Source organism: Erithacus rubecula (assembly GCF_903797595.1).
Source record: "Erithacus rubecula genome assembly, chromosome: 6".
NCBI classification, from domain to species: Eukaryota; Metazoa; Chordata; class Aves; order Passeriformes; family Muscicapidae; genus Erithacus; species Erithacus rubecula.
Window position 1 is genome coordinate 55,083,796 of NC_136688.1, and position 26,592 is coordinate 55,110,387.

Sequence of the window (26,592 nt, forward strand, 5' to 3'; positions counted from 1 at the left end):
ACCAGTCTGTCCTCAGCTGAAGCTTTCAATTAAAAGAGGAGTTCTAAGAAAGAAAAATATAGATGGGATTGAGAATGATACCACTACTGCTGCTCTGACTCCAAGTTATTAGTGGAATTAACTGCTCTGGATTTGGGACAAAGATTAGAGAGTTTTCCAGAATGCACACAAATGCTCAAGTGCTTCCAATCATACAAAAGAGGCTGGTTCTACACTCATTTGCCTGCAGAGATCCTCTACTGACATCACTAGACCAAAAAAGCATTTTGTTTTCAAATACAATTTCTAATCCTAGGACTGGCAGTATTCTAAGAAAAATTTCACTGGTAGGGAACAGTAACATCATACTCAGCAGGGGATCAGTGCCATCACAATCTGCCTTGGTCTTCAGTAAAAATGATTACAAAGAACACTGAAGTGCACTCAACTTACCTCAACACATAGTTCACACACACTATGCACTGTGGCTGAGAATTCTTAGTGTTGTATATAACAGTTGCTTGAGTTTCAACCCAGACATAGCCACCTTGTTTGGCCAGCATTCTGTACTGTCCTGTTGTCACCTGTCCTTTTGTGAACACTAAAAGCAGAAAGGACACCAGTTTTAATTACAGGCAGAAAAACCCCAGAATTGTTTGAGCTCAGTATTCATTGCAACTAAAAGAAAGCCCTTGTTCTTCTGCTGCTTTCCCCCAGGGCTGTCTCTCATCTCCTGTAGTCTGAGGGCTTTAAATTCAGTTTTCACTTACTGTCGTGGTGTGTTTTGGTCAGATGATCAGAATCCAGTGCGTGGTAGTACTCATAGATTGAGCGACCCAGGAGCTCCTCTGGCTCGTAGCCCATCAACTCTGTAATTCTTTAAAACAAGGGAAAAAATTGCTATGTGAAAGCAGACATGGGCCAGCACAAATATCAGAGCATTAGGATGCTTGCACATCTAGAAAAACCCTAAGAATCTCTTCCACACATATCAGCAGCAATTTGGTTTACTGGGACTTTTCATTTTGAAGTAAATTGCTATTTTGATGCTTCTTTAAAAGAGAAATTTCAGCAGGCATAGGATTTTACTTCTCATTGAGTATCTATAAATCATGTAGTGGGGATAGGATTAAACAAATACCCACTTTTTAAACATTTTTTTCTTTTTGCTTCAAGGTAGACCAGCTACTTACAGATGAGGTTCAGTAAATATGAGAATTTAACAAAATAACGAAGATACACTTCGATAGTTTTAATCCTGCAACCAAGAGAAATCAGGAATCAGATTTACTCCTCCCACTCAGGCACTGCCTGCTTTTAAGACAAATGGGGTTTCTTCAGTCTCTAGAGGGCAGTGCTAACCAGGGAAGTGCTTGTATTGTGCCCCATTCTAGATGCAGAATATGACCAAATAAGTACCTTTTATGTGACACCATCAGTCCTAGAAAGGTTGTTACTGCAGAGGTCAGAAATTACCTGCATCAACCTCTTTCTGCATCTAACTGCAACAATTGACTAGAAATTCACTTTTGTTATAAAGGAAACAGGTAGTAACAAATTATACCAAATTAAAAACAAAAAAAATAAAACAGATCCTAAACAAAAAAAAACAAACCTTGAGCTGACTATTTCCTTCATTTGCATTTATCAAATTTATCAAGCTAAGTTCCCAGAGGATAGGAAAATCAGTCTGATGTGTCTGACTACACCCCTAATTTGCACCAGAACACCAAATCTAATTTTTCAACAGCAGATGTATTGCATTGAAAGCACAGCTGAATGTCTGGGGTTTTTTTTTTACAGAAGAAAGCAGACACTGATCTCCTGAGGAAGGGAGAGGGGGGAAGCAGAAGCAATAAAATATATCTGACAATTATTGCATGCAGACTCTTTTCAGTCACCAAAATGCCCCACCTTCAAACAACCTAAAATCCTTTTTTCATTGGAAATTTCCATTTCTAGTTTCCTGGAAGAATCTCTCATTTCAAATTAAATCACTGCCACTATAGTAAAGATCAATTTGAAGAGGCAGTTAATTGAAGGCAAAGGATTTATTCATAGAATCACAGAATGGCTTGGGTTGGAAGGCACCTTAAGACCATCCTGTTCCAAACCCCTGCCATGGGCAGGAACACCTTTCACTAGAGCAGGTTGCTCACAGCTCCATCCAGCCTGGCCTGGAACACTTTCAGGGATGGGGCAACCACAGCTTCTCATCAAGAATCTCTTCCTAATATCTAATCTAAACATATCCTCTATCAATTTACAACCATTGTCCTGTCACTATCTGGCTATATAAAAAGCTCCCTCTTGTTATTCCAAAGTAATAACCCTGCATCCTCCTTAGAACTAAAAAATCTGGCTTTTAAGAAACCCTGATCAGTTAGGAAAAGTCCAAGTATGCCATCAATGATTGCATTGTCAAGATGAATTAAGTTATTGAGAAGGCAAACATCAGCCAACACGTACCAGCCCTGCAAATATTTCAAATGAATTATTTACAGTATAAATCATGTATCTTACCTTTCATCACAATAGGAAAATTTCATATCCAGACTGTGACGACTGAGGAAGGTTTTACTGTCCAGGGGGACCTCAATGTTTGATGGGTGAGGAATAGGTTCACAGATCAACACCAGGCAGGTCATGGGAGGCTTTTTGTACCCACAGTGAGTCTGGTTCCCACACGTGTCGTACACACGGATGTGGCCAGTGCAGTGCAGCACCTAGAGGGGAGTTGGAGTTTAGAAAGAGACCAGGTTTGGACTGTCAGATAACACCATTTTATTATATTTTATTTCCACCAGCACAGCCAGAGCCAAGGGGACAGTGACAAGGGGTGGCCAGAGGAGAGCAGCATCCCCCTCCTCCTCCTCACCCCTCATCCTGGGATGGGTTCACAGCCCAACTCCTTCCTCAGCACTGGCTGAAGCAACACCAGACATTGCTGCAGTTCTGTCAACTCCTTTTTTTCCAGTCACAATAATGACAACTCTGATGAGCAGCTGCCTCAGCAAAAGGTATCCACAATTTAAATCTGAAAGTTATGGTAATAGTAGCAACCCCCATTTTAGAAATTCTGCAGAGGTGATGACAGAGATCAAACACATTCTTCAATAGACAGGAATTTTTACATTTTGTGGGGCTTTCTTCTAACCATTCTGAAGCAGAAAAAGTTCACAGACAGCAGCAAAGAAGTTGTTTGATCCAGAATAATCAAATTCAAATCATAAAAGAGAAGTGCAAGCCATAATCCACTGGATACAGTAAAAGGTTACTTTGTCCAGAGGAGAAAATGCATTCACTGCAGAAAGTTATCAGGCTGGCCCCTTTTTGTTCCAACTGTTACAAAAGGGAGAGCCAGCAGCTTCAAAAGAATGGCATTGAAGTCCTTCAGAGACCTCAACTATCACATTTTCAGTGACAAATCAAACAAAATCAGGGATCAGCATAAGTGATGTCAAGTATTTTTTTCCCAGAGAAAGCTTTATGCAAACATATTTGGTAATTATAATTGTAAGTAAATGACCTCTAATTTAACATGGAAAATTCATTAAAAGTGTTTTGGAAAACTAATTTTAAAACATTGTTTCAGTTACCTCTGTGATGTATTCAGCATTAAAATTCAGCATAATGAAGCATAATCATTAAATTAAAAAGCACTTAGTGAAATTCAAGCTCATTACATGAAGCAAAAATGTTGAAATACAGTATTATGACATCTGAAGAGGAACCTGCCAAACTATGCAAATAATCCTTTGCATTAGTTACCTTCCATGTAGCAGACTTTATATTCACTGTTCTTCCCCTGCTAGTCAGTGTGCATTTCATTCTGAGAAAAAAGCTGCGCTCCGTGTTCTGCTCTTTGCCCTTTTTCACAGGACCTAGCAGAAGCAAACAGCAAACCAATTATTAAAACATTTGGATCATCTTCCAAAGGCATTAAAACACTCCACAAATACATTATAGAACCCTAAGACTAAGGGAAAACCCAAAAAAATAAACTGAAAAGATTCATACACCTAATACCACTTCTGATAATGACATTTTTCAGAGCAGGTTTTACTATGTAGTAGAAAAAAATCCTGAAGTACACAGAGTTAAAGAATGGTTTGTGTTGGAAGTGACCTTAAAGGCCATCTGGTTCCACTCCTCCTGCCATGGCAGGGACACCTTCCACCATCCCAGGCTGCTGCAAGCCCTGTCCAGCCTGGCCTGGAGCACTGCCAGGGATGGGCAGCCACAGCTGCTCTGGGCACCCTGTGCCAGGGCCTCAACACCCTCACTGGGAAGGATTCCTCCCAAAAACCCCAAACCCTGCCCTCTGTCAGTGGGAAGCCATTCCCCCTATCCTGTCACTCCAGGCCCTTGTCCAAAGTCCCTCTCCAGCTCTTTTGGAGCCACTTTAGGTACTGGAAGGGACTCAAAGACCTCCCCAGAGCCATTTCCTCTCCAGGGTGAACAACCCCAGCCCTCTCTCAGTCTATCCTCACAGGAGAGGCTTTTGATGCAGCCCAGTTTCAATGCTTTAACATCAGGACTGTATTTGTATATCTCCACACTCCCAGATTTCAGGAAGAAGGAGCAGGAAGAAAGAACAATTGGAAATTTAATATATTTTAAAATTGTGACAGAGGACAAGAAAAACACATGCAGACTAAGAAGCCCTGTTGGGGTGGTTTCCACTGAAATGCATCAGTAAGTCACTATGAGGAGGTTCAAACCAAGCACCTTTTGGGCTTGCTGCTCTTCAGGACTGAGAGTTTTTCAATTCAAAATTAACAACTCAGCTGTTTATATGCATCCAAATATTTCCACAGTGATTTACACTCTTGAACTAAACAGGAACCAAGTTTTTAAACACATTATTAACATTCTCAGGAGAAAAAAAGTTGAGAAACCCTAATTCAAATCAACATTGGCAGCACTTATTTTTTTAGCCTCACTTGCTACCAGCAGGCTCTAAGTTCAGTTTTTGCCTGCACAGGGGAGATCCTTACAGATCTCTGCCCACAACAGTGTAACTACTAGTTACACTGTTGTGGGCAAAGAAAATGTAACTGATGCTATCAGGAGAGCTGCAAGCAGCTCACAAAGTGTGCGAGGAGAAAATGCAGCACCCAGGAGACGGAGCAGTGGAAGAGCCAGTTTGCTGAGGCTTGCTAAAGAGCAAGGACCAAATCATGGCAGAGGGGGAACATTAAAACACATGAGCTTACTTCTGATACAAGTTTATAAAACAATTTGCTCTCATTCTGCACAGACAATAGTAGCTATGAAATTCTCCATGGTGGTTTGCACTGCAGCTACTGGCTTGACAAAATTAATTAGAAAAATGTTAAAGCCCCTCTGCTAACTTGTTTATTGCTTCTAGCAGAGGAAAAGACTAAAGGGCTCAAGCATATTTTATGTTACCTTAAAATAACTTTGATAATGGGGGAAGTGGAGGAGAAACTAAAGCAGAATTCACAGAAACAGCAAAAACTTTTTTAATTCAGTGAGTTTTAAGATTTAAACCAATCTCAAAATTGATAGCTGAAGATCACACATCAGTGTTTCAAGTGCTGATGCAGAGGCTCTGCTTTGAGAAGCAGCTGTAAAAAATGGAGCAACTTTCAAGTCTGATTCAGCACCAGACATTATTATTTCAAATGGCCAGCTCTGAAAGTTTGAAAAACAGCTTCATAAAATGAGAATGCAGTTCTGTTTCTGCCAATTGCATTTATATTCACTTGCACAGTCCCAAAGGGGAATATTTAATACTCAATTCAAAACCAAATAATTCCACTGATGTAAGAGCTGCAGTAGAAGTCAACCTGGGAATACTAATAAATATAAAAATGTAGTATTACTACTGTAACTTAGACTTCTGTCTGCCAATGTCATTTGCAAAGCAGCTTTTGTAATAATGCTTTCCAGACATCTGATTCCAGTCTGGCCAATTTAGACATGCTTGAGATGGTTTGGATGAAACTCAGTGATATGACATTTTTAAGAATAAGCTTTTGCAACAAAACCAGGTTTTTTACCCTGCTTTAGGAAATAGTTCCCCCACCCCCAAGATGCATTACTGTATTCCAAAGGGGGAGAAGTCTAATCTAGCCTTAGAAACATACTTCAATTCTAAGGGCAGATAAGTTTACAAAATGCTTACAAAATCAAAGTCGGGCCCTTAATGCTGCAGTATCTTATCAGGTCCTTTCCACAGAATTTAACTAGGATAACAACATAAGGCTTACACAACATATACAGTACTACAAGAAAGCAGAGGTCAGGTTTATTAATTTATCACTATCTCAATTCAGAGTCCATATAACCCTCATTTCAAGAGAGAGGAAGTAGAGGTCAGATTTTGGGCTTCTAACTATGGAGTAAAGCAGATTTGTTTGGAGGCATGCAGGCTGCCAAGTCTTTATAGCCTTTATCAAATCTTTAGAAGACATAAAAGCTGTAAATCATGGGCAATTGTTAAATTTCAAAGCATACAGCACATGTAAACAGTGTTCTGCTCCCTCAGATGGAGAAAAGAAGAGCCAGAATGTGAAAATATACCAATTTCATGCACCAATTAAAAGGTACAGAGAAGCATCAGCCCCAAAGTCCTTTTTGCTGTTCAAGTATTCCCAGATTAGTGTCTTGGTGTCCTAAAATTTAAATGCAGTATCTTTTTCTTTTGTCTTGGGTATACCACCACAGATTTTTGGAAGAAAGCATTTGTTCTCAGCTGTGCTGTAAAGGCGAGGCCAGACCAAGACAAATGCATCAACTGAGCTTCTCCATGTCACTCTACAGTAATTGCTCAAAATCATTCTCATTCAACCTACTTCTAATTTCCTGTAGTCACTTATTCTTTCAGCCCTCAAGAAATCCATTTTGGTAATTAATTTTGTTAAAGAATCCTAATGAAGTCTCATTTCTTCTATAATTAGGATATAGCCAAAACATTTGGGTTATTCCTGTTGTTAGTGTCTCTCAACAAGGTTTAATTTGAGATTCAAAAAATAAAAACGTATTCGTTTTTTAACTCAACACCATTTTCTGGCAAATATCCAACTGTATTAATGCCAACAGAAAGTATCCAAAAGTAAATTAATTTTTTTTCCCTTTCTTCTCACCATTTCTGTGTGTAAGCATTTCTCTCAGCTCCTCGTGGTCACATGGATGAGTGAAATCAAATACACTGTGCCCCGTCAACTCAAACTGCAAAAATTAAGAGGTATATGAATGTTTAACTTCACATACAAAAAAATGGAAGAGCTTTTTGAAACAGTCTTAGGAAATGTCAGTATTTCACCTGAGTGAGTCCCATACACTTGTTCACATTTTCAGACATGTAAATCATGTCCCCATCTTCAGACAGAACCATGACAAAGCCATCAAGAGCTTTCAAGTAGAAACAGTTCAGTTCCTTCTCCATTTTGGCTTCTGTCTCCAGCTCACCTGCAAGCAGCCACACATTTTTGTTTAAGCAACCACCAGCCATTCTTTACTTAACAGCAGGAATGACTTCTGGAACCAGTCTGCAAGGAGTCAATCTTGCAGGACCATTCAAAATCAGTATAATTCATTTAGATAAATGATCAGTTCAATTCTTCAAGCTCTAGTAAAGGTATCAGAAATCACAGAAAATCAGAGTGAGATTAACCCTCTGTGCTGTTATATATTCATCAATAAACCTTCCACCTTAAGGAAAAGGTTTATGTGGCAAAAAATTTACCACCCATCTCAAAAGGCATTTTAAACTTCTCTCAGGGGCTTTCTGGGACAACACATCCTCAGCTGACTTCACCTCCAGAGGAGCACATCACAGAAACCCAATTCACAAAACTGTTCTCTGCAGTTTATATTAAGGGGACACAACTATAATTAGCTCAGCCAATCCTGAACCAATTACGTACAGTCAAGAAAGCACGGCTGGAACAAACAAGTTTAGGGGGAAAAGAAGTTTAAATGGAGGAATCTAACTGTGGGAGAAGGGTGAAATGAGGCTGAAAAGGGCACTATTGCTGTGATGAGGCAACCAGGATCACCCGAATAGAAAGGGAAAAAATGAAGCCTATTTTTATCATTGCCAACAGGTGATTTCTACTGCAAGATCTCCCACCTTCCCAGAGAAAGGACACAGCTAACAATGCACTCATTTATTTTACTGCTGACAGGTGTTACAAACAGATTGTCCCAGAGGGGCCCTTACCAGCATCCAGCAGCTTCCTCATGCGCAGGTAGCTGATGGTCAGCCTCATGATGGACGCCTTGTCCAGGTGCGCGCTCACCGTGTGGGGCAGGGGCAGCTGGTGCGCCAGCTCGTAGAACACCTCCGACTCCTTGCTCCTCCGGCACCGCGCCGCATCCCTCGACTTCTCTTTCCGGCGTTCTGAGCTAATCCTAGAGAAACAAAGTTTCGGGTGAAACTTGCCCAGCGGCCAAGTAAATCAGTTGTGGAAGTTGAATATGTAAAGGCTCAGCTTAAAAGAGCAAGTGTAATTCTTTGTATCGACTTCTGCCAGGGCTAGGTGTTGCCAGACCTAATTCAAACCCACAGTATTAAAAAGACACTTGGGTGCTCAGAACCCTTCCTGCTTATCTCTTGAGTGCTGCCTCTCCAGCCTCCAAACCCTGACCCTTTAAGTCCATTCAACAAATCACAGAGTAGGTAATTTCCAGCTCAGTGCTCCAGCATCATGTATCATGTACATCCTCAGAGTTCTTTTTTACTATCCTTGCAAAGCCCACCTAACAGATCAGATAACAGCAAGGATACTAATTTAACATCAGTTATGCTGCTTTTCAAGCAATCCAAAAAGTCCCTTTCCTAAAACCATTCTATGATGATTCTATGGTTCACTCTTTTTCCAGAGAAGCCCCTCCAGAGTCTCCCCTCTACTGGAAAGCAATGGCTCATTCTCCTTCCACTGCCTCTATAGGCCTGACTCCTCCAGAACACGAGGTAAAGAACAGCTCACTGAGAGAAAGCACTGAAATAGTAAACAGAGAATTCCCCCTTTTCCCAACACCCACACCAGGTCACTTCTGCCTCATGGATCTGGTCAGATGAGTTTTGAAATAAACATTTTCACATGGGAGCTCCAAATATTTTTAACTTTCAAAAAAGCACTCAGTGCTGCTGTGTTTAAAATGAACAATACAAAATCACACACTATTATTATCCAGTTTTGCTTTTATATATTTACACCATCTGAAGGCACCCTGGTCTTCATTTTGCACTCACCTGAGATTAAAAAAGGCAGTTTGGGAATTACTTTTTTTAAAAGCCATCTACTAACACTGCCAAATTCACATTGCTAAGTCTGTGGATCTGTGCAAAAGTGTTTTTTAGTTAGCACACATCTTGTGAGAGGTATCACAAATTATAGAGCAAAGTAATTCATGAGCTAATGATCCCTGGGACATAATGAACCAGACACAAAGAATCAGAGAAAGATTTGGACTGGAAGTGACCTTAAAGATCATCCAGTTTCAATCCCCCTGCCATGAGCAGGGACAGCTTCCACCATCCCAGGCTGCTCAGAGCCCCATCCAAACTGGCCTGGAACACTGGAACAGGGCAGCTACAGCTCCTCTGGGCAAGCTGTGCCAGGGCCTCACCACCCTCAGAGTAAAGAGCTTCTTCCCAATATCTAATCTTAACTCCCCTCTTCAGTGTTAAACACATACCCAAAAAACATGTTTTCAGTCCTTCACCTGCTGTGCTGCCCACAGTGGCCAAAACCTTGCTTGGTTTGTGCAGGAACATGGGTGTGACAATACTGTGTTGGGTGTTGGAAGCACAAATGCCTTGACACATGGAAGAAGTTTAATAATCCATGAAAAAGAGAATAAGCTATCAGAATCTCTTTTACAATCACCTTCCTTTCTACCAACTTGATAAAACTGTATGCCATCCCCACCATCCTCTCCTCCTACTCCTGCCACTGCCAGCAGAGAAAAATTATTTCTGTGGAATGAGAAACATTAATAGATTGATATAATAATAGCAATATAGATCTTTGGAAAATTAACTTATGGGAATTATAGTTGTAAAATACTCCAGACATACAATAGTCCCATTGATTCCTGGGAATATAAGCTCATGTCCCTCAGAAGGGCAGCCCAAAATATCTGACAATATTTCCCCATATTTCAGATTTCTTCACACTGAATTCCCTGTGACAGCAGATGTTCCTGTTGTAGTGATGGATATCTTGGTCTGAGAAGCTTGAGGCTCCTGACATACAGGTATATCTGGAAAGAGCCATTACGAAAAGTCTGACCTTTAACAATACTGCAAAAATATTTCAGCTATTTAACCTGACTGATTAAATATTTATTACTGAAGACAGGCCTCAAGCACCTTTTTTCTTGGTGGAAAATTAAGGGTGGAGGTGAAAAAAAAAAATATCTGGCTTCTCTTTGTCCTCTTTCTTGGACCACAGATTTCACTGTAACTCTATTTTGTCAAAGGTATTTCAAGGTAACTGTCGTGGTTTAACCCCAGCCCACAACTAAGTACCACAAAGCTGTTTGCTCACTACCTGTCCCACCCTCGTGGGACAGGGATGAGAACTGCAGTGAAGGTAAAGAACATGGGTCAACTTAAAAACAGTTTAAAAACTGGAATAAAATAGTAACTGCAGTGATGAGGCACACAACATAAAGAAAGAAACAAGACTCAAGACAGACAAGTGATGCTCAATGCAATGGCTCACTCACCCTCTGAGTGATGTCCAGCCCATCCCAGAGCAGGGACTGGCACCTCCCAGGCAACTCCCCCAGTTTACACACTGCCCATGACGCCCTGTGCTCTGGAATATCTCCTTGGTCAGTTCAGGTCAGCTGTCCTGGCTGTGTCCCCTCCTGCCTTCCTGTGCATCTCCTCACTGGCACAGCACTGGAAACTGAGGAGTTCTAAACTCAGGGTAAACACTGCTCACCAACAACTAAAACCTCAGCGTGCTGTCAGCATTATTCTCCAAAACAGCTCTGAACCAACTACTGGGCAGAAATTAACTCCATCCCAGCTGAAACTGTAACAGCAGCACAAGCAATTGTTGCCTTACACAGATTCACTTTATACCCCTTTGATTTTTGTTACTCATTCAACATTCCTCCACCTGCAAAACGTTCATCCTACAACAAAAACTCAAGAGAGAATTACTGGAAGTAAATGGTTGCCATCCACCCAGATTCCTGCAGTTTTATCACAGCTTCCTTTTCAACTGCAGACACTTTTAAGTTAAAACTCCTCTGGCTTTGGCAGTCAAGCTGAGCTCTTCAAGTCCACAGGCTTGTCAGGCTTGTGTGAATCACACAGGGCACTCATGAGATGAAAACAGACACCAACCTAGCAAGCTGGGATGTCAGCCCTTGTCTTTCTCACAGCCTAATGTTCTTAAAAATATTTTGAGTAGTTCCCAGATTTTTGCCAGGTTTTAGCACCCCTGGCAGCAGCCTTCAGCATAAGGAGTCAAAACTTCTCCTAACCATTGAATTATTAATTACCAACTGAAACAGTGCTCAAATCCAGCCCATAGTGCTTTATGTTAAAAATTAATCCCAGAGTAAGATCATCCTGCTGCCAGCAGGAGCTGATGTGCAAAACCCAAGGAAAAGGGGATGTTGGAACCAACCAGTGCTGCCTGAGTGGCAGCGTCTCCTCTCCCTTTTACTACATGTTTCCCTTCTAGAAAGGCTACTACTATAGATAGATGTTTAAACTGTACAGCACAACAGTTGGCTATTTTTAGCTGCTATTTAAACCTAAGCTGTAACCAATCTGAGTAAAACCCAGCCATTTAAATAGGAAGATTAACTACCAGCTTCAAAGAGCATTTCTTTAATAGTCAAATTAATAGGGAAAAGGTCTTTCACAAATTAGGTTTAATTACCAAGTGAAGTCATTGTTGCCTCAACATTGAAATGCCATCAAACTACAAAAAAAAAAAAAAAAAAAAAAAATCTTTACTATTGCAACTACCCCAAGCTTTGTTGCAATTGCATAAAGTAAATAAAAAACCACACATCAGCATGTATAGCTGCTCACAATTTTCTGTGACAATGACACTGAATTCCTGTAAAGAAAATGTATTTCCAAAGTGAGCACTTTCTCAATCAGAGAAGGAAAGGGAGATCAGGGAAGGGGATTTTAAACAGTGAGATGGGAAATGCCACAAAATCAGTTTAAGCAAATCATATCACATCTCTTATCCATTCTTCTGGAACTGCCCCTGTGTAAATGATCTTCTCAACAGAAATAGCATTCTGCAGAAAAGGAGCCAAGCTCCATTTAAAACAAACCCCAAACTTCAGAGCTGTATTGCAGCTTTCTGCTGTCAGTCTGGCATGGAAAAAACACCTCAAGAGCCTGAAGAGAACCTCAGCTGCTGAGTGGATTATACATGCAATGAAAATATCAGAAATGTCAGTGCTGGACAGGAAATTGCATGCATTTGCAGGTCTGATTTTTCCTGCACAATTTCAGTGCCAGACATTCATTTCCATTTTGTATTTCTACCACCAGAATACAGAAGCAGAGAATCATAAGCACATTATCCATCAGAGCTCACTGAAAGCAGTTTCACTGACCCTTTTAAACCCAGTACCACTTCTTATATATAAGAGATGTTTACATGCAATAGCTGAATAAAACCTGAGCTCCAAAAGATATTTGAGTTAGAGACCCAGAGCAAAAGGATATTTCATGACCAGGATTCACTGCAGCTGAACCAAGAACTCAGCTGAAGGCTATAACCCAGACTCCCACTCACTGCCTCAAATCCTGGTGAATAGAAACAAAGTTTTACAGCAAAAATGTGCCCAAGAGCCTTGAGAGCAAAGCACACCACCAGCAACCCAGTGCTCACCAGTTACTGATACTAATACTGGCCTCTCTGCTTGAGTGTGCAACTCCTGACACCATGGTCACCCAAACCATCTGGGCCACAGCATCTCCCAAATAACCACACCATCCCAAACACCTCTCCACAGCAGATTCCTACAAGTGAGCCCTCAGCTGTCTAAATGCAGCCCCAATTTTTCATCTCCTTGAGTGAAAACTAATAGACCAGCAAAACAAAACACACATAAAGGAAAAAAAAAAAAAAAACCTCACAAAAAAACCCACAAAAACAAACCTGGAAAATATCACCAGTAAATGGTAAATTTTGGTTGAAAATAATTAGATAAATGGTCAATGGATAGAACTTAAAATGTGTAGCAGTCAACTTTGTCTCCTTCTAGATTTTAAAATCACCACCTAGTGTTAAGAAAATTTTTATACTGTGTACATAATTAGATTTAAAACAACAACAACAAAAAAAAAACCAAAAAACAAGCGGTTTCCTTTAAGACACTTTGCTATGGTTACAGATTTTCTCACATTCAAACTTAATAATAAAATAATCAGGTACATTTTTCTCTACTGGCATTCTCAGGTCCCATGTAAAATAACTTATACATGATCAATTAACCCAGGCTTATCTTTCTAGATACAGGCTTTGAGAATATTTTAAAATATAAACATCTTCTGACAACAATTCACATTTTTCTCATTAGATTTGCTTTTTTCAACCAAGTGGCTTTATATGTATCACATTATTTGTTCCTAAAGTTTGATAGAAATATCCAATGCAGGAAATAAGCAATCCTAATTAGTAACATGCCTCAAATCTGGTAACACCTTGAACTTTAACTAGCTTTCAGTTCTGCCACGAACTGCCTTCATTTGCCAGTAAAAGATTCAGATAATGTTTCCATGTTAGGAACAATCTCTCCTCTCAGACTGTAAAACTACTCTGGGAAACACCTGGCTTAGAAATAGAGCCACAAAAACTATATCCACTATAACACAGCTTCATTCTTTTCTTCATTACACCAATTAAAAAAAAAAAAAAAAAAAAAAGATGCAAATATTACAACACAGTGATGTACTAAAAGTTTATGACATCAGGATGGTACTGGAACTTTAGAAAGTAGACCTGCAAGTGGTCTTAAGTTTAACTGTTAAGGCTGAATGCACTCCTGTGGTTGGTATAAACCTTGGTCACCTTTTCAGGCCCAGCCTCAGCCAGGTATTTCTGGCAGCACAGCTGAACTGGACAGAGGGGCAGCTCCTGGTCTGCAGCCATACCCTGCAGAACACCCAGAATAACCAGTTGTGTCCATGTGGAGTGTGCATGGCTCAGCCCTGGGCAGGTCCCACTAACCCCTCTTGCCTACAACCAAAGAGAGTTAGGACAAAGTTCTACTCTCCTGACTGTGCTGAATACACAATCACTTGGCTTTGTCACTGTTGTAAGATTTGTGTTTTGTACAGAGCTGCTAGCCAGGATACTTGCTAAATTATTCCTCCATGGAAAGAAGGACCAGGCAAGCTCTTAGCACAGAGAAACTAAAACAGTGGAACTGCTCTGTCGACACCTTCATATGAAAAACTGGTTTATAATGAAATAGACCACTCAAATCCAGTTATTTAGGTATATGGGGTGCTAAGGAGTGATCAACTTCAATGAGAGGGGACAGAGCTGCAGCATTAGCAGCATCTATCCAAAACAGAGACAGACCCAGACAAACAGGGCCCAGAGTGGCAGGCAGCCCTGAGAGCCCCGTTCCCTCTCCCTCCCAGCCCTGCAGTGACACACTTGTCTGTCCTGACCAGCAGCCCAGACTGTTCATCCCTCAGCAGGCAAACTTTTTCCAAATTGGCTGGGAGGGGCTCCTTCCTCCTATTGCAGCTCTACAGAATTACTGCAGTGTCTCAGCTGCCAGTCCTCCATGAGCTTGGGGTTACAGCTTTGACCCACCTTGCTTTGACGTGATTTCCTTTCAAAGTATTATTGCTTTATGGTCGATTTTATTTACTAGTTCTTCTTGTGTTATAGGCTTTGTAGACAGTTCTTGTGAGGAAAAAAAAAACTAAACCTAAACCTCATGTGTAATCAGAAGCATGTGATTACAGAGAAGAAAGTCTTGCCCTTCATGAATTAATGAACATCACAGCCCACTAATCCAGCTCAGGAAAAGAACTCAGAAATTCCTTACATACAGTATAAATGATTCAAAAGAGATTTAACTGCAGAAACTAACGTAATATCCAAGCAGAAGCAACACCACTGCGTGTAAACTATTAAAACACATTCTTTTGTGCATTTCTTTCTAAAACATCAAATTAAACCATTTTCTTTACATGAGGGTAGTTACAGGCGTTTCCCATAGCCTGACTACCATCAAAACAAACCTCTAACTGATAAAAATAACAAATCAGGAGAGCAAGAGGGCAGGTCAGCCTGGATTAGCTTCAGCAGCACAAATGCTCTGAAAGCCAGCAGCATTCACAAAATGAGAGTGGGGAGAGGCAGCAAGGGGAGACTCGGTCAGCTCACCTAGAGCAGTCTTACTGCCACACCACAAAGTCCATATAAACACCCACCCTACAGACAAACCATAGAAACACCCACCCTACAGACAAACCATAGAAACACCCACCCTACAGACAAACCATAGAAACACCCACCCTACAGACAAACCATAGAAACACCCACCCTACAGACAAACCATAGAAACACCCACCCTACAGACAAACCATAGAAACACCTACCCTACAGACAAACCATATAAACACCCATCCTACAGACAAATCACAGCACACAGGAGCCAGCAGCAGCCTGAACCCAGCACAGCACCATGCTGACACGATTATCCATCATTTGGATTTGGCCTTGAATTGACCTGAAACCCCAACTACCTACCCACATAGAAAGTGTGAATAAAAAAGGGAAAAGCTTCAATATTTTCATTTCTAATTTAGATCTGGTGAAGTGATTCTATCAGGTCCTTCTATACAGTGTAACCCACTCACAGTTTACCTTTGCATCATAATATACTGTTTTAAAATAACTACATGGCAGACAGTGGTGGCATGCAAGAAAGTTTTTTTCAACTACATTATTTGGCTTTTTCCTTGAATATCTTTTTCTTCCTTAATTAGTTGTGCTTTACCCTTCAGGATGAAAGATACATGGTAGTCAAATTGTGTTTATTATTACAGAAAAATCAGAGCTATTCAAAAGAGATATCTGAACATGGGCTTGACAGAACTAGACACTAAGTGCTCCCCTCCCTTCAGCCCTTCTGCTTTTGCTTCTACCAAGCTCACAAAAAATGATGCAAAACATATCCCCAAGATATCTGTCAGGCTCTCAGTTAACAATGTTTCAGCAAAGAACTGGTCTACCTTCAGAAAAATGCAGACTCTTGATAAAGTAATTTTAGTCTAAATCATGGCATTAAAAGGTATCTTCTGTTTTGTTCACTGCATTTAGTTTTCAAGACTGGAGGCTGGACATTTTCCCTCACTGCTTCCATCCAAGTTTCACCCCTTCACCCCAAGTTCCTCAACTGCTTTTGGTTAACAGGGTATTTTGTAATCAAAGGGTTTAAGAATGGGGGGGGGGGGGGGAAACAGAAGAGATATCAAGTTTTATTTTTCTCTATGAATAAAGGACAAGCAGACCCACTAAGCAGTCAAGAGAAACATTTACAACAATAGCTAGGACAAAAAGCCTGCAGCAATGTCAGCTCAGCATCCAATAGACTCAATAGAGTGCAAGGAAAAAGTCCTTTCTGAAGGACTGAGCACCAAAATTCTCATCCCCAGCTAAACCATTCCTTTCTTTAGCTTAGCTGGTAAAGGCTGCAGCCTTTATATTTGATGTGGATTACTTTATGTCTTCCATGGGAGGAGAGTAGGGAGCAATCATAAGGAGGTAAGCCACTAGTAACTCCCTTTCTATCATAACAGTCCATTTACAATTCTCATTTATGAGCAAAAACAGGAGGCTTAGCTTCAAATCCTTCTCCTTCTTGAAATGCACATATTTTCATAAAGTGACATCAGTCTACTTTTGGTTCAGGATTGACAATGAAAGAACTCATTCTGGTAAACAAAACAGGTCATCTTTTTCAGGCAGCATTTCCAGGATTATTACAAATAGAGTCCAAAAGGTCATTTAGCAAGTTTCTTGGTAAAACCTTCCACTGTAGTAATTACAATCAGTGCTGCTGATTCAGTATCCTCCATTCTTCATTTGAAATTGAGGCTCTATTTTAATGCAGTGAGTTAAAAGATTTGCTGCAACATTTCTCAAAATGCTTAAGGAGCATTTGTTCACACCAAATTAAACAGAAGCTGCACAGTATCTTTGCTAACACACATACAGAGTTTGTTATGCTTTGGTGTCTTTAAGAAACAACTAATGAACCATCTTGAAGCACCAGTTCTCCTACAGAGCCAGCAAAGCCATTTTGAATTTCTTGGTACTAAAATATTGCCAGCTTTTAAAGGGCTACGTTTCTCTACAAGTCCCAGTGTTATCAGACTTCAACAGGAAGAAAGTAGAGATTATGCACATGATGAAACTCCTCTTTATCAATGCACTTTCTCTGAGATCTCAAACCCAACCCCCAGGCTGGTATGAGCAGGCGTAGCTTCAGCCCAGGCTGTGGCTCCACATCAAAGAGCCCTGAAGTGTTTGTCACCTACACAAACTGCATTCAAAAACACACATGCTGGCATGCAGTCACTTGATTCCATGGTCATAATGAGTTCAGAAGGCAGTTTTCATAGAGATTTTCAAGATTTTCATAGAGATTCCAAGCTAAAAAGCAGAGATCTCAGTAGAGGAAAATCTCAATAGGCTTCATGTTCAATGGTAATTTGGAAACTTGTATCTTCCTTGAATTTTTAGTCATTATATAAAGTGCAAAGGCTCATCTTCCCTCCTGGGCCATTTCTGTAGTCTCCAGTGTCACCAAACCTCCTTGTATATCCCATTTCAGAGCAGTCCTCAGTGGAAAACTCAGATTCTCCTACATTCTCTTCCACCCACTCTAATACAAAGGAAGCTTCTCAGGAGAAGCCCAAAATGCTCAAACTTTCTCAAATTCAAAAGGGCTGTTATAACATGAAGAGATGATTAAGGTCCAAGTTCTTTCCATGCATTACTTGGGTGGTTTTTCTGAGGCGTGTGAACACCTGCCCATATAACTGTGTATGTGAAGATAAAAGGTGCAGTTGAGCTGATGACTTGCAATCTGGAACATTCCTTCCTTTTGGACACCAGCTTGCTAGGAACAGGTATGGGTTACTGTGCTGTCTTCTAAGGCTCTTGCAAGATTTGTTTTTGTTTTGAATCTGCTTGTTTTTTAAAGAACACATCTTGTAATTGAACTGATATTTGCATCTCCTTGGAAGTAGCATCAGGAAAAGCTTGATGCTCTTGTATACCACCACTAAACCATGTGGGACTTCCCTCCTGGGTTTACTTAGCCATGCACATTCTACAAACAGGTAAAAATTATTTTGTTGGCATGTCCTAGCACCAAAGCTCCTCAGGAATAAATTAATACTGCCAAATTCTCTTTGGTAGTAAAAAAAAAAAAAAAAAAAAAAAAGCAGATTTTCAAAGATCAGCAGCTTCTGTTATTCAATGTCCCCTTTAATATCAAAAATCTCATGCAAGCTTACTTGAAATCCAGCATTCCAACAGAAATCCGTGCAATATTACTACTGAGCAACATGAACACACTCAAGAATTCAATCCACTGTGTTACATGGGCTCAGCAAGAGTCCTCCAGGCTGGAAACACACCAAAGGGAACACGTGCAATCTTAAGAGTTTTGGACTTACACTGCAATGCCGCTGACATTTGACAGCATTATAAATATTTATTGACTAATTTTTTTCCCCACTTCACCATCAGCAACGGGAGTCTTGGAACCAGACAAACTGCAGCACTATAGTTCAAGGACAGGGAGGAGCAAAGGTCTGTGGCTGTTTGCAGCATGTCCAGGGGAGGAAGGCAGCGCCTGTGGGTGAATTCACGCGTTCCACACGTGGCAGCAGCACCGTCTCCTCCGGCCTCTCAGGCGGTGGCAGTAAGAAAACACCATGGCACCGCTTCTCAGCTCCTCAAGGCTTGCAAAGGACACCTTAGCCTAACCTAAGGAAGCCCTTGATGGGCACTTCTGATAAGAGAGAAGCCAAATAGAAGATGGGGATGGCAATTAAATGAGAGAATAAAATCGATTATCCACTTCACACCTCCACCTTTAAACCAACAGTTGATTTAACTGCCACACTTAAGATGCTGATAAGAGTACACAGCTACATTTGTTTCCCCCCATACCTTCCAAAAATGGTCCAGGATGTGCCTCCAGAGAAACCAGAAAGGAAAAGCATTTCAATAGAAGGCTGAATTGCTAGAAAAGCTTGAAAGTGCTTCAAAGAAAAATCTCTTACTATGGCATCACCCTGTTACAGACCCCCTGACAACCTGGACCATCAGATCACAGCTGCACCAGCCCCCTCAGCGAAGTGTGGACTGGTTGTTGGTATTTCAGGCACCCCGACCAAGAGACCCAGACTGGAGACAGTGTGTTTTAAAGGGCAAAGCAAACATGACTGTAAACAAAAACCAGAAAACCCTCCTGCTGCTTCCATCAGCTCACTGCCAAATTATCAGACCTTCACTGATAAATGGAACCAAAGCACCAGCAGAGCAATATTACGGAAAATTTCTGCAGCAGATAAATCCTCCACAGCTATTCTTCTCTGACTTTCAGTGCCTTGATGCTGACGAGGACGGACAGTAGCACTATGCTGTCCCCTTCATCTTTAGTGGGCACTGTAAAACCATTTCTGGTCATTTTTATTGAACAAATTCTTTTCATGTTTGAGGCAGTGCAAAGAACAGACAACAGAGGCAAGGCAAAAAATCCAGAAAAATCCAGAAAGCAGTAAAACCACTGCTCCATGAGCCAGTAACCACTCAGCCTTTCCCATACCTGTGGGGAGACTACAGGAGATTTACTGAAAGATTCCTCCTCTTCTTACAGCTCAGACTATACAAAAGGGTTTTGTATTCATTTTCAGCTCTAGCAATGGTGGCTCAGTTCCCCCAGCACTGAGAGAAATTAACAGACAAAAGCAGTGGCACATACAATCCTAAAGACCTCACACAAGTGTAAGAAAAAACAGGGGTAGCCACTGCCCCTCAGAGCCACCAGCACAGGATACAGGCTTCTCAAACAAATTCTGGAGCTGCACTTCAGTGGCAGAAATCCAGCAGAAAACCTCTGCTCTTCCAAATTATCCCCCTTAGACACTAAAAAATAAGTTTCAAGGCCCAATTCTGAGAAACTGAAAAGCTGAAGTTCTTCTGTGAGGCATTTATGTCAAGGTATTAAATTTCACTGGCGTTTTAAGACTCAGAATGAATACTCCAGAAATCACTATTTTTATTTAGCACCTATAGCATTAAAAATATGTCTTTTATGCTATGAAGACTCACAGCACACTAGAAAAATGAATCTGGGTTACCTACCAGCTACAAGCCACTACAAAAAGTAACGACTAACCCATAACCCTAAATGGCTCATTTACTTTAAAAGGCACCAGAATTCCTCTGCTAATAGTCAAGTATCACAGCACAGACCTGAGGAAAAGCTTTTCATTGCATCAGCCATCTGCACACTGGAGTTTGTTAAAAGAACATTGAGAAAAAGCTCATACTTCTCACCAAAAGCATTAAATTTGGCTCAAATGAAAGCCAATGAGCAAACAAAGCTCCCAACAACTGTTTCACCCACTCCATGCAGCACCTGGGGGAAAACCCAGGAGCACATCAAAGTGATATGACTACTGAAGAATGGCTAAAACCCAAATAATTCAGTATCTAATCGTGGCACTGGTATTTGATTTCTTAGGGAATCTTGACCTCTGTACATATATGAGAAGCTTGGAACCATGTCAAAAAAATGGACTCAACAGGCTAGTATAAAAATCCACACCTGCAGACACTGCTATAACTAAATTTCACTTTAAAGATTGAGACATAAACTTGGTCAAATTCCATATTTTCTGAATTTCATAGCACATAATTAAGTAAACAACAAGCTTTACATTAACTATCAAGAGATCAACACTATCCACACACAAGCAGAGGGAGAGGCAAGGAATAAAAGGTTCTTAACCCATGCCAAAATTGAGGTGTACTGTATATACAATTAGCCAAAGTTTAATCATCAAAGGTGATAAAGAACAGGACACAAAGGACTTCTCCCTTCAAGATATTCTGCATATGAACATTATCAAACCTAAACCCTTCAAAAACACCCCAGGTTTTTGAGAAATGCTTGATATTTCCATGGAGTTCTCTGCTGAGCTCATATCCTTCCTTTTTTGCTTAGCCATCTTCACTCAACTGTACATCCACAGCCCCAAGGATGAATGCACCACAGACACAGCTTTATGTTTTCCATTAAAACCCCACAACAGGAGCAATCTGAATATTCCTTTATAAGAAACGTTCCCAACTTTGAACCTGGTCTGCAGGAAACAGAAAACAACAAATTCTCTTTCTTAAGCCCTGCCTTTAGGAAGGAAGGATAAGCTTTGCATACTGATTCTTGCATTCTGAAGAAAGCAGATTACATCCAGGATAAGGAAATTGCAAAAAAAAAAAAAAAAAAAGAAAAGAAAAGAAAAGAAAAAGTCCTCCAGCGGGGCAGAACGGTAAGTAAAAAATAACAAATGCTCAAGGGCAAAAGGGGGGAAAATAAAAGAATCCCAATAAGCAACAGAAAAAAAAAAGTATCAGAAAAGAACTCGAGTTTCAAACCCCTTTCCTAGACCCGCCACTAAATTAGGGCAGCAGAGCAAAGCACAGATTAATCATTTTGGTTGCAACATGTTCTCCCAGGCTTCTGGAGAGGCACCAGCCGGGAGCAGAGAACCCAAAGGCTGAGCGGTGCCCCCCTGTTGGGATTTGCGCCCATGGCTCGGCGGTGACGGCTCCCGGTGCCTCCTCCCAGCCCAGCACAAAGATCACCATCCATTTTACAGGCCAGGCTCCCTCCCGGCACAACTTACACGCTCTAACACTCAGCGCGTTTAACCTGCTCAGATGACCCTCGGATACAAGGGCAGGCAAAGCCCATCTCGAATAATTAAAAGGCGAGAAAAGGTATCGATATCCATATAAACAAACCTTCCGCAGATGGCGAACACGGCAATTAATCCCCCCACAAAGCCCCACCGCCGGGACCTGCTCACTCGAGCCCCCCGGCTCCTTAAACTTCACCGCCTAACAAAGGCTTAAGGCTTTTACTCCCCCCCCATTCCCCTAATTTGCTCTTACAATCCTCGGTGAATTATTCATACTCCTCAACTCACATTGTCCACCCGCCGCCCCCCCCACACACCCCCCTTACACCTCCCCAGCGCGGCTTTTGGGGATTTTTTTAAAGCTTAATATCTCCAGATCGCGATCCGGCCCTTTTCCGCACAAAGCCAGGGCACGGCGGGCTCGGAGCGCGCCGGGCGCGGGGCACGATCAATCGCTGCCCGCTCATTCCCCGCGGCGGAGCAGCCCCGGGGCCGCTGCCCGGCACCGAGCGCCGAGCCCCGGCCCCGCCGCCAGCCCCGAGCCCCGGCCCGCTCCCCCCGCCGACAAAATGGCGACGTGGAGCAGAAGGAGAAGGAGCGACGGGAGAGAGGAGCGCCCCGCGGGCCGGGGAGGGCAGCGGGGAAGAGGACGAGGAGGGGGCGGCGGTAACAAAGCGAGGGCCGGCAGCAGCGAGCGGGGGAGAGGCGGGGGGCGGGCGGCGCGGCATCGGTACCTCTTCTTGTCGGTGACGCCGCCGGGGCTGTCCATGGCGGCGGGATGGCTTCTCCTCCCGCCGGCTCCCTGGATGCGAGGCGGCCGCGGCTGCGATGGGCGCCACGGGGCGCGGGGAGATGGCGGCGCTGGCCGGGTCTGGGGCCGCGCGGGCTCAGAGCATCGGGGCACACACAGGCTGCGGGAGGTGCGGGCGCGGCGGCGGCGGGGGCGGCGCGGAGCCCGCGCTGCGCCAGTGAGGAGCGGCGGCGCGGCCCGGCCCCTGCGCGCGGGGTCAGCTGAGCGCTCAGCTGGGCGGGGGCGCCGCCTCACGTGCGGCGCTGCGTGCGGGGCGGGCCCGCGCCGGCCGGCCCCACAGCGGCCCCATACCGGCCCACAGCGGCCCCATACCCGCCCCACAGCGGCCCCACAACCGCCCCACAGCGGCCCCACAGCGGCCCCACAACCGCCCCACAGCGGCCCCACAGCGGACCCATACCCGCCCCACAGCGGCCCCACAACCGCCCCACAGCGGCCCCACAGCGGCCCCACAGCGGCCCCATACCCGCCCCATACCCGCCCCACAGCGGCCCCACAACCGCCCCACAGCAGCCCCACAGCGGCCCCATACCCGCCCCATACCCGCCCCACAGCGGCCCCACAGCGGCCCCATACCCGCCCCACAGCCGCCCCACAGCGGCCCCACAGCGGCCCCACAACCTCCCCACAGCGGCCCCACACCCGCCCCACAGCGGCCCCACAGCAGCCCCACAACCTCCCCATACCCGCCCCACAGCGGCCCCACACCGGCCCCACAGCGACTCCACAGCGACCCCACAACCGCCCCACACCCGCCCCATACCCGTCCCACAGCGACCCCACACCCGCCCCACGGCGACGCCACACCGGCCCCACAGCGCCTGGCCCGGCCCGGCCCGGCCCGGCCCGCTCGCTGCGGGTATCGTCCGTATCCTGCCACAAATCGCACCCCCGTGGGCACAGCGCGACGAATTAGTCGCTTCTTTAATACCTTTTCATATTTTCCTATCTCGCGTAACTTTGTTCCATGTTGACTCCGCTGCTTCTCTCAATGGTGTAATAGTACAATAAAAACCCAGAAAGTTTAGACTTATAGAATCATCGGGGTTGGAAGACATCTTTAAGATCATCCAGTCCAAGCACCCACCTGGCGCTGCCCCTGTAACCATTAAACCACATCCCCCAGCGCCTCTTTACACCTCCAGGGACGGTGGCTCCCCCATGCCCGAACAGCTTATTCCAATGCCTGCCACTCTAACCGTGAAATTTTTATTTTCTAGTATCTGAATCTCCTCTGTCATTTCTTAAGGGCATGTCCTGTCCTCTCACTGCAGCCACGGCAGCAGAGACCTCGTCTCTGTGAGTTTTAGACAGCGATGAAGCCTCCCCGAGCCTCCTCTTCCCCAGATGAAGCAAACCCAGCTCCCGCAGCCACTCCTCACAAGACATGTTTTCTAATCCATTTCCAGCTAAAGGATTCTGAACCTCACATTAATTAAAGGGAACAGTCAGCTCCACGGCCGGGCAGCCCAGAAGGGGACCCGACAGGTAATTAAGCACATTTCGAGCAAGTTTTACAACTTCCCAAACCCGACAGCAGAGGCAGGAGGCTGGACCAGGGCTGTGCCGAGGCACTGCGACCTCCTTTCCTGCTACCCAGCTAGGCTGGAGCACATCCAGTGCCATCATCCAATGGCCCTGGAGGCTCAGCAGGAGGGGCTGCACAGGGAACACCTGGATACTGAGCATCACCTCTTGGATCAGGAGCCAGGATACAACCAGGAGCAAGGAGAGGAAAACTGCAAGCAGAGCTCACACATTTAAAGTTAAAAACCTTAGCTCTGTACCCTTAGCTCAGGATTACATGTGTGAGTGCTCTAGGGAGGCAGGAAAGGCTCAGTTCCACGTGGAGTGACCCCCCAGAGCTCAGGGGTTCCTTTACACATTGTGGGCTCCCACTAGCAAGGACTTCAAGTGACCATCTGGAGCTGAACCTTACGAGACTACTCAGTTTGCAGGTCAGCAGTAATGATACCTTTAAAAAAAAGCAGCTTTGACAGGCATAAGTGACATTCTTTAGCTGCTGTGTGCATGTGTGGTGACATAAGAAACACCTGCAGGGCAAAGTGATGGTGTTTCAGTACTGCACCTTCCTAGTATTTCTGCTGTGGATTCCCAGCTTCCAGGTAACAAGCAGTTGTTTTTGGCATCCAGTCATGGGTGTTCTGTGTTTGGAGGGGTTGTTTATTTTTCTGTTTAGCAGAAGAAAAAGCAGTGACTGTGACATTTGTTAGCAATCACAAGGAGCTCCTGTATGAAATGGATTGCTTCTGCCCACAGCAGTAAGATACACAGAAGAGGCACAGGTGCTTCTGACTCCTTTTATTCCTTCAAGGTTTTCCATCCAAACATGGACAAAGCCCAGCTCTATTTTACTTATGAGCTGTGACAACACAATAGCCTGTGGCGGTGTGGCTGTGAACTACTGATATTTCTGTTGTTCTGTGCTCACTGGAGCCTCGAGAAGAAAAATAATCTAAGCAAGAGCCAACCTCAAGTGTCTTGCATAAGTACCAAGATGCCCTCCCCAAGGGCTCACAGACAACTTTATCTTTCTAAATGAGGTTTAGGCAGCTCAAACATAGGAAGAAATTCAGTTGTGCACTGCAGCTGTGCAGTTTTTTGGTCAGTTCACAGAGTCACCATAACAGCCCCTAGAGAATTTTCTGGTTAAGTGAGGAGGGATCTCCTGGTGGGTGCAGAAATGACAAAGCCAGCTCAGTGCCACCTTCCCCATCAGAGCCCCTGGAACGTGTCTGGGGAGTTTTGGCAGTGAAGTGGTGACAACACAGGTACTTGCTGTGCCTTACAGAAGGCTGGTGAAACTCAGAGCAGCCATTGCAGCTTCTCTCTTCTCTCAGATTGAATTTGAAGTGGTTCCTGGTGAGCCTGGCACAGTTGAAAGTGAAAGCCTCTCCTTACTTTGACTGCAATCTCAGTGCCCTTCGAGGACCAAGAGGCACTTGATGTGCTCTGGACCAGGGACTGCCCAGTTGTGACCTACAGAAACCGCCTTAATCTACCCAATAAAATTTTATTTTCAATCTTTTCAGTCTTTGAATGACAATTTTAGTCCCTATAAGCATGGTCTTATGATTCACTTGTGCACTGTTCACTTTAAATCACTTGGACACAACAGCTCGAGATGTGTTAGTGACCCCTGAGTAAAAATCACTGGAGAAAGATCCCAGTCTACACTTTGCTAATGCTGCTCAAATGATTGTTCAAAGGTATCAGACTTCCCAGCATGAACTGTCTGGGGACCTGTGAGTAAGCGTTGTGGTCTCCTTATGAGATACATTTCTTTCATGCCAAACATGCTTACCCCGAGCTCATAATAAACAATAATGCTTTAAAAGAATAAAACCCAGCTGTGTTTCAGAAGGATGTAAGTGGAAACTTGTTCTGCAATTAAGTATTTCATACTGTAGCAGCTCTTCTGAGATGTTAAGCAAACGCTCTCCCTTGCACACATCCTTCCCTTGATTAAACTTTTGCGTCACTCCTCTAAAAGTCTGCATATACACTTTCTTTCCCGCTTTCCCAGCGGCTGATAACAGATTCTTATTACAGTATATGATGCTTTAGTCATTTTTCTTGACCTTTATTGCTGCTCTAAGTTCATACTCACGCTTACGTTAGAGAACTTCCTGAATACAATGGTGTTTGCCTATGACTAATTAGGGCAAATGCACAAGCTGATGAGTCAGCAAACGGCTCGGCTCGGACAGCGGCAGCGCCTCGGCAGCAGAACGAGTCGGGGTGAAGATGCGAGAAGTGCTCCTGCCTGTGGTTTGGGATCTGTTTGTGATGAGTCAGGTGTCACCGCCGTGGGCTGCAGGCATTTACTCCCGGGATCCAA

General features: G+C 43.6%; 1 protein-coding gene across 1 annotated transcript in view; it reads right to left on the reverse strand.

Moving 5' to 3' along the window:
* HIF1A (hypoxia inducible factor 1 subunit alpha) overlaps positions 1-22,919 on the reverse strand; it is a 32,125-nt gene extending 9,206 nt beyond the window's left edge. Inside the window, exons 1-8 of the mRNA XM_079309310.1 lie at positions 22,654-22,919; positions 8,174-8,364; positions 7,274-7,419; positions 7,095-7,179; positions 3,751-3,863; positions 2,503-2,705; positions 750-856; positions 433-580 (exon numbers count right to left, since the gene is read on the reverse strand). Coding sequence (XP_079165436.1) covers positions 433-580; positions 750-856; positions 2,503-2,705; positions 3,751-3,863; positions 7,095-7,179; positions 7,274-7,419; positions 8,174-8,364; positions 22,654-22,688 — 1,028 coding nt within the window. The 5' untranslated portion in view covers positions 22,689-22,919. The remainder of the gene's footprint in view (positions 1-432; positions 581-749; positions 857-2,502; positions 2,706-3,750; positions 3,864-7,094; positions 7,180-7,273; positions 7,420-8,173; positions 8,365-22,653) is intronic.
* Between the last annotated feature and the right edge of the window lie 3,673 nt (positions 22,920-26,592).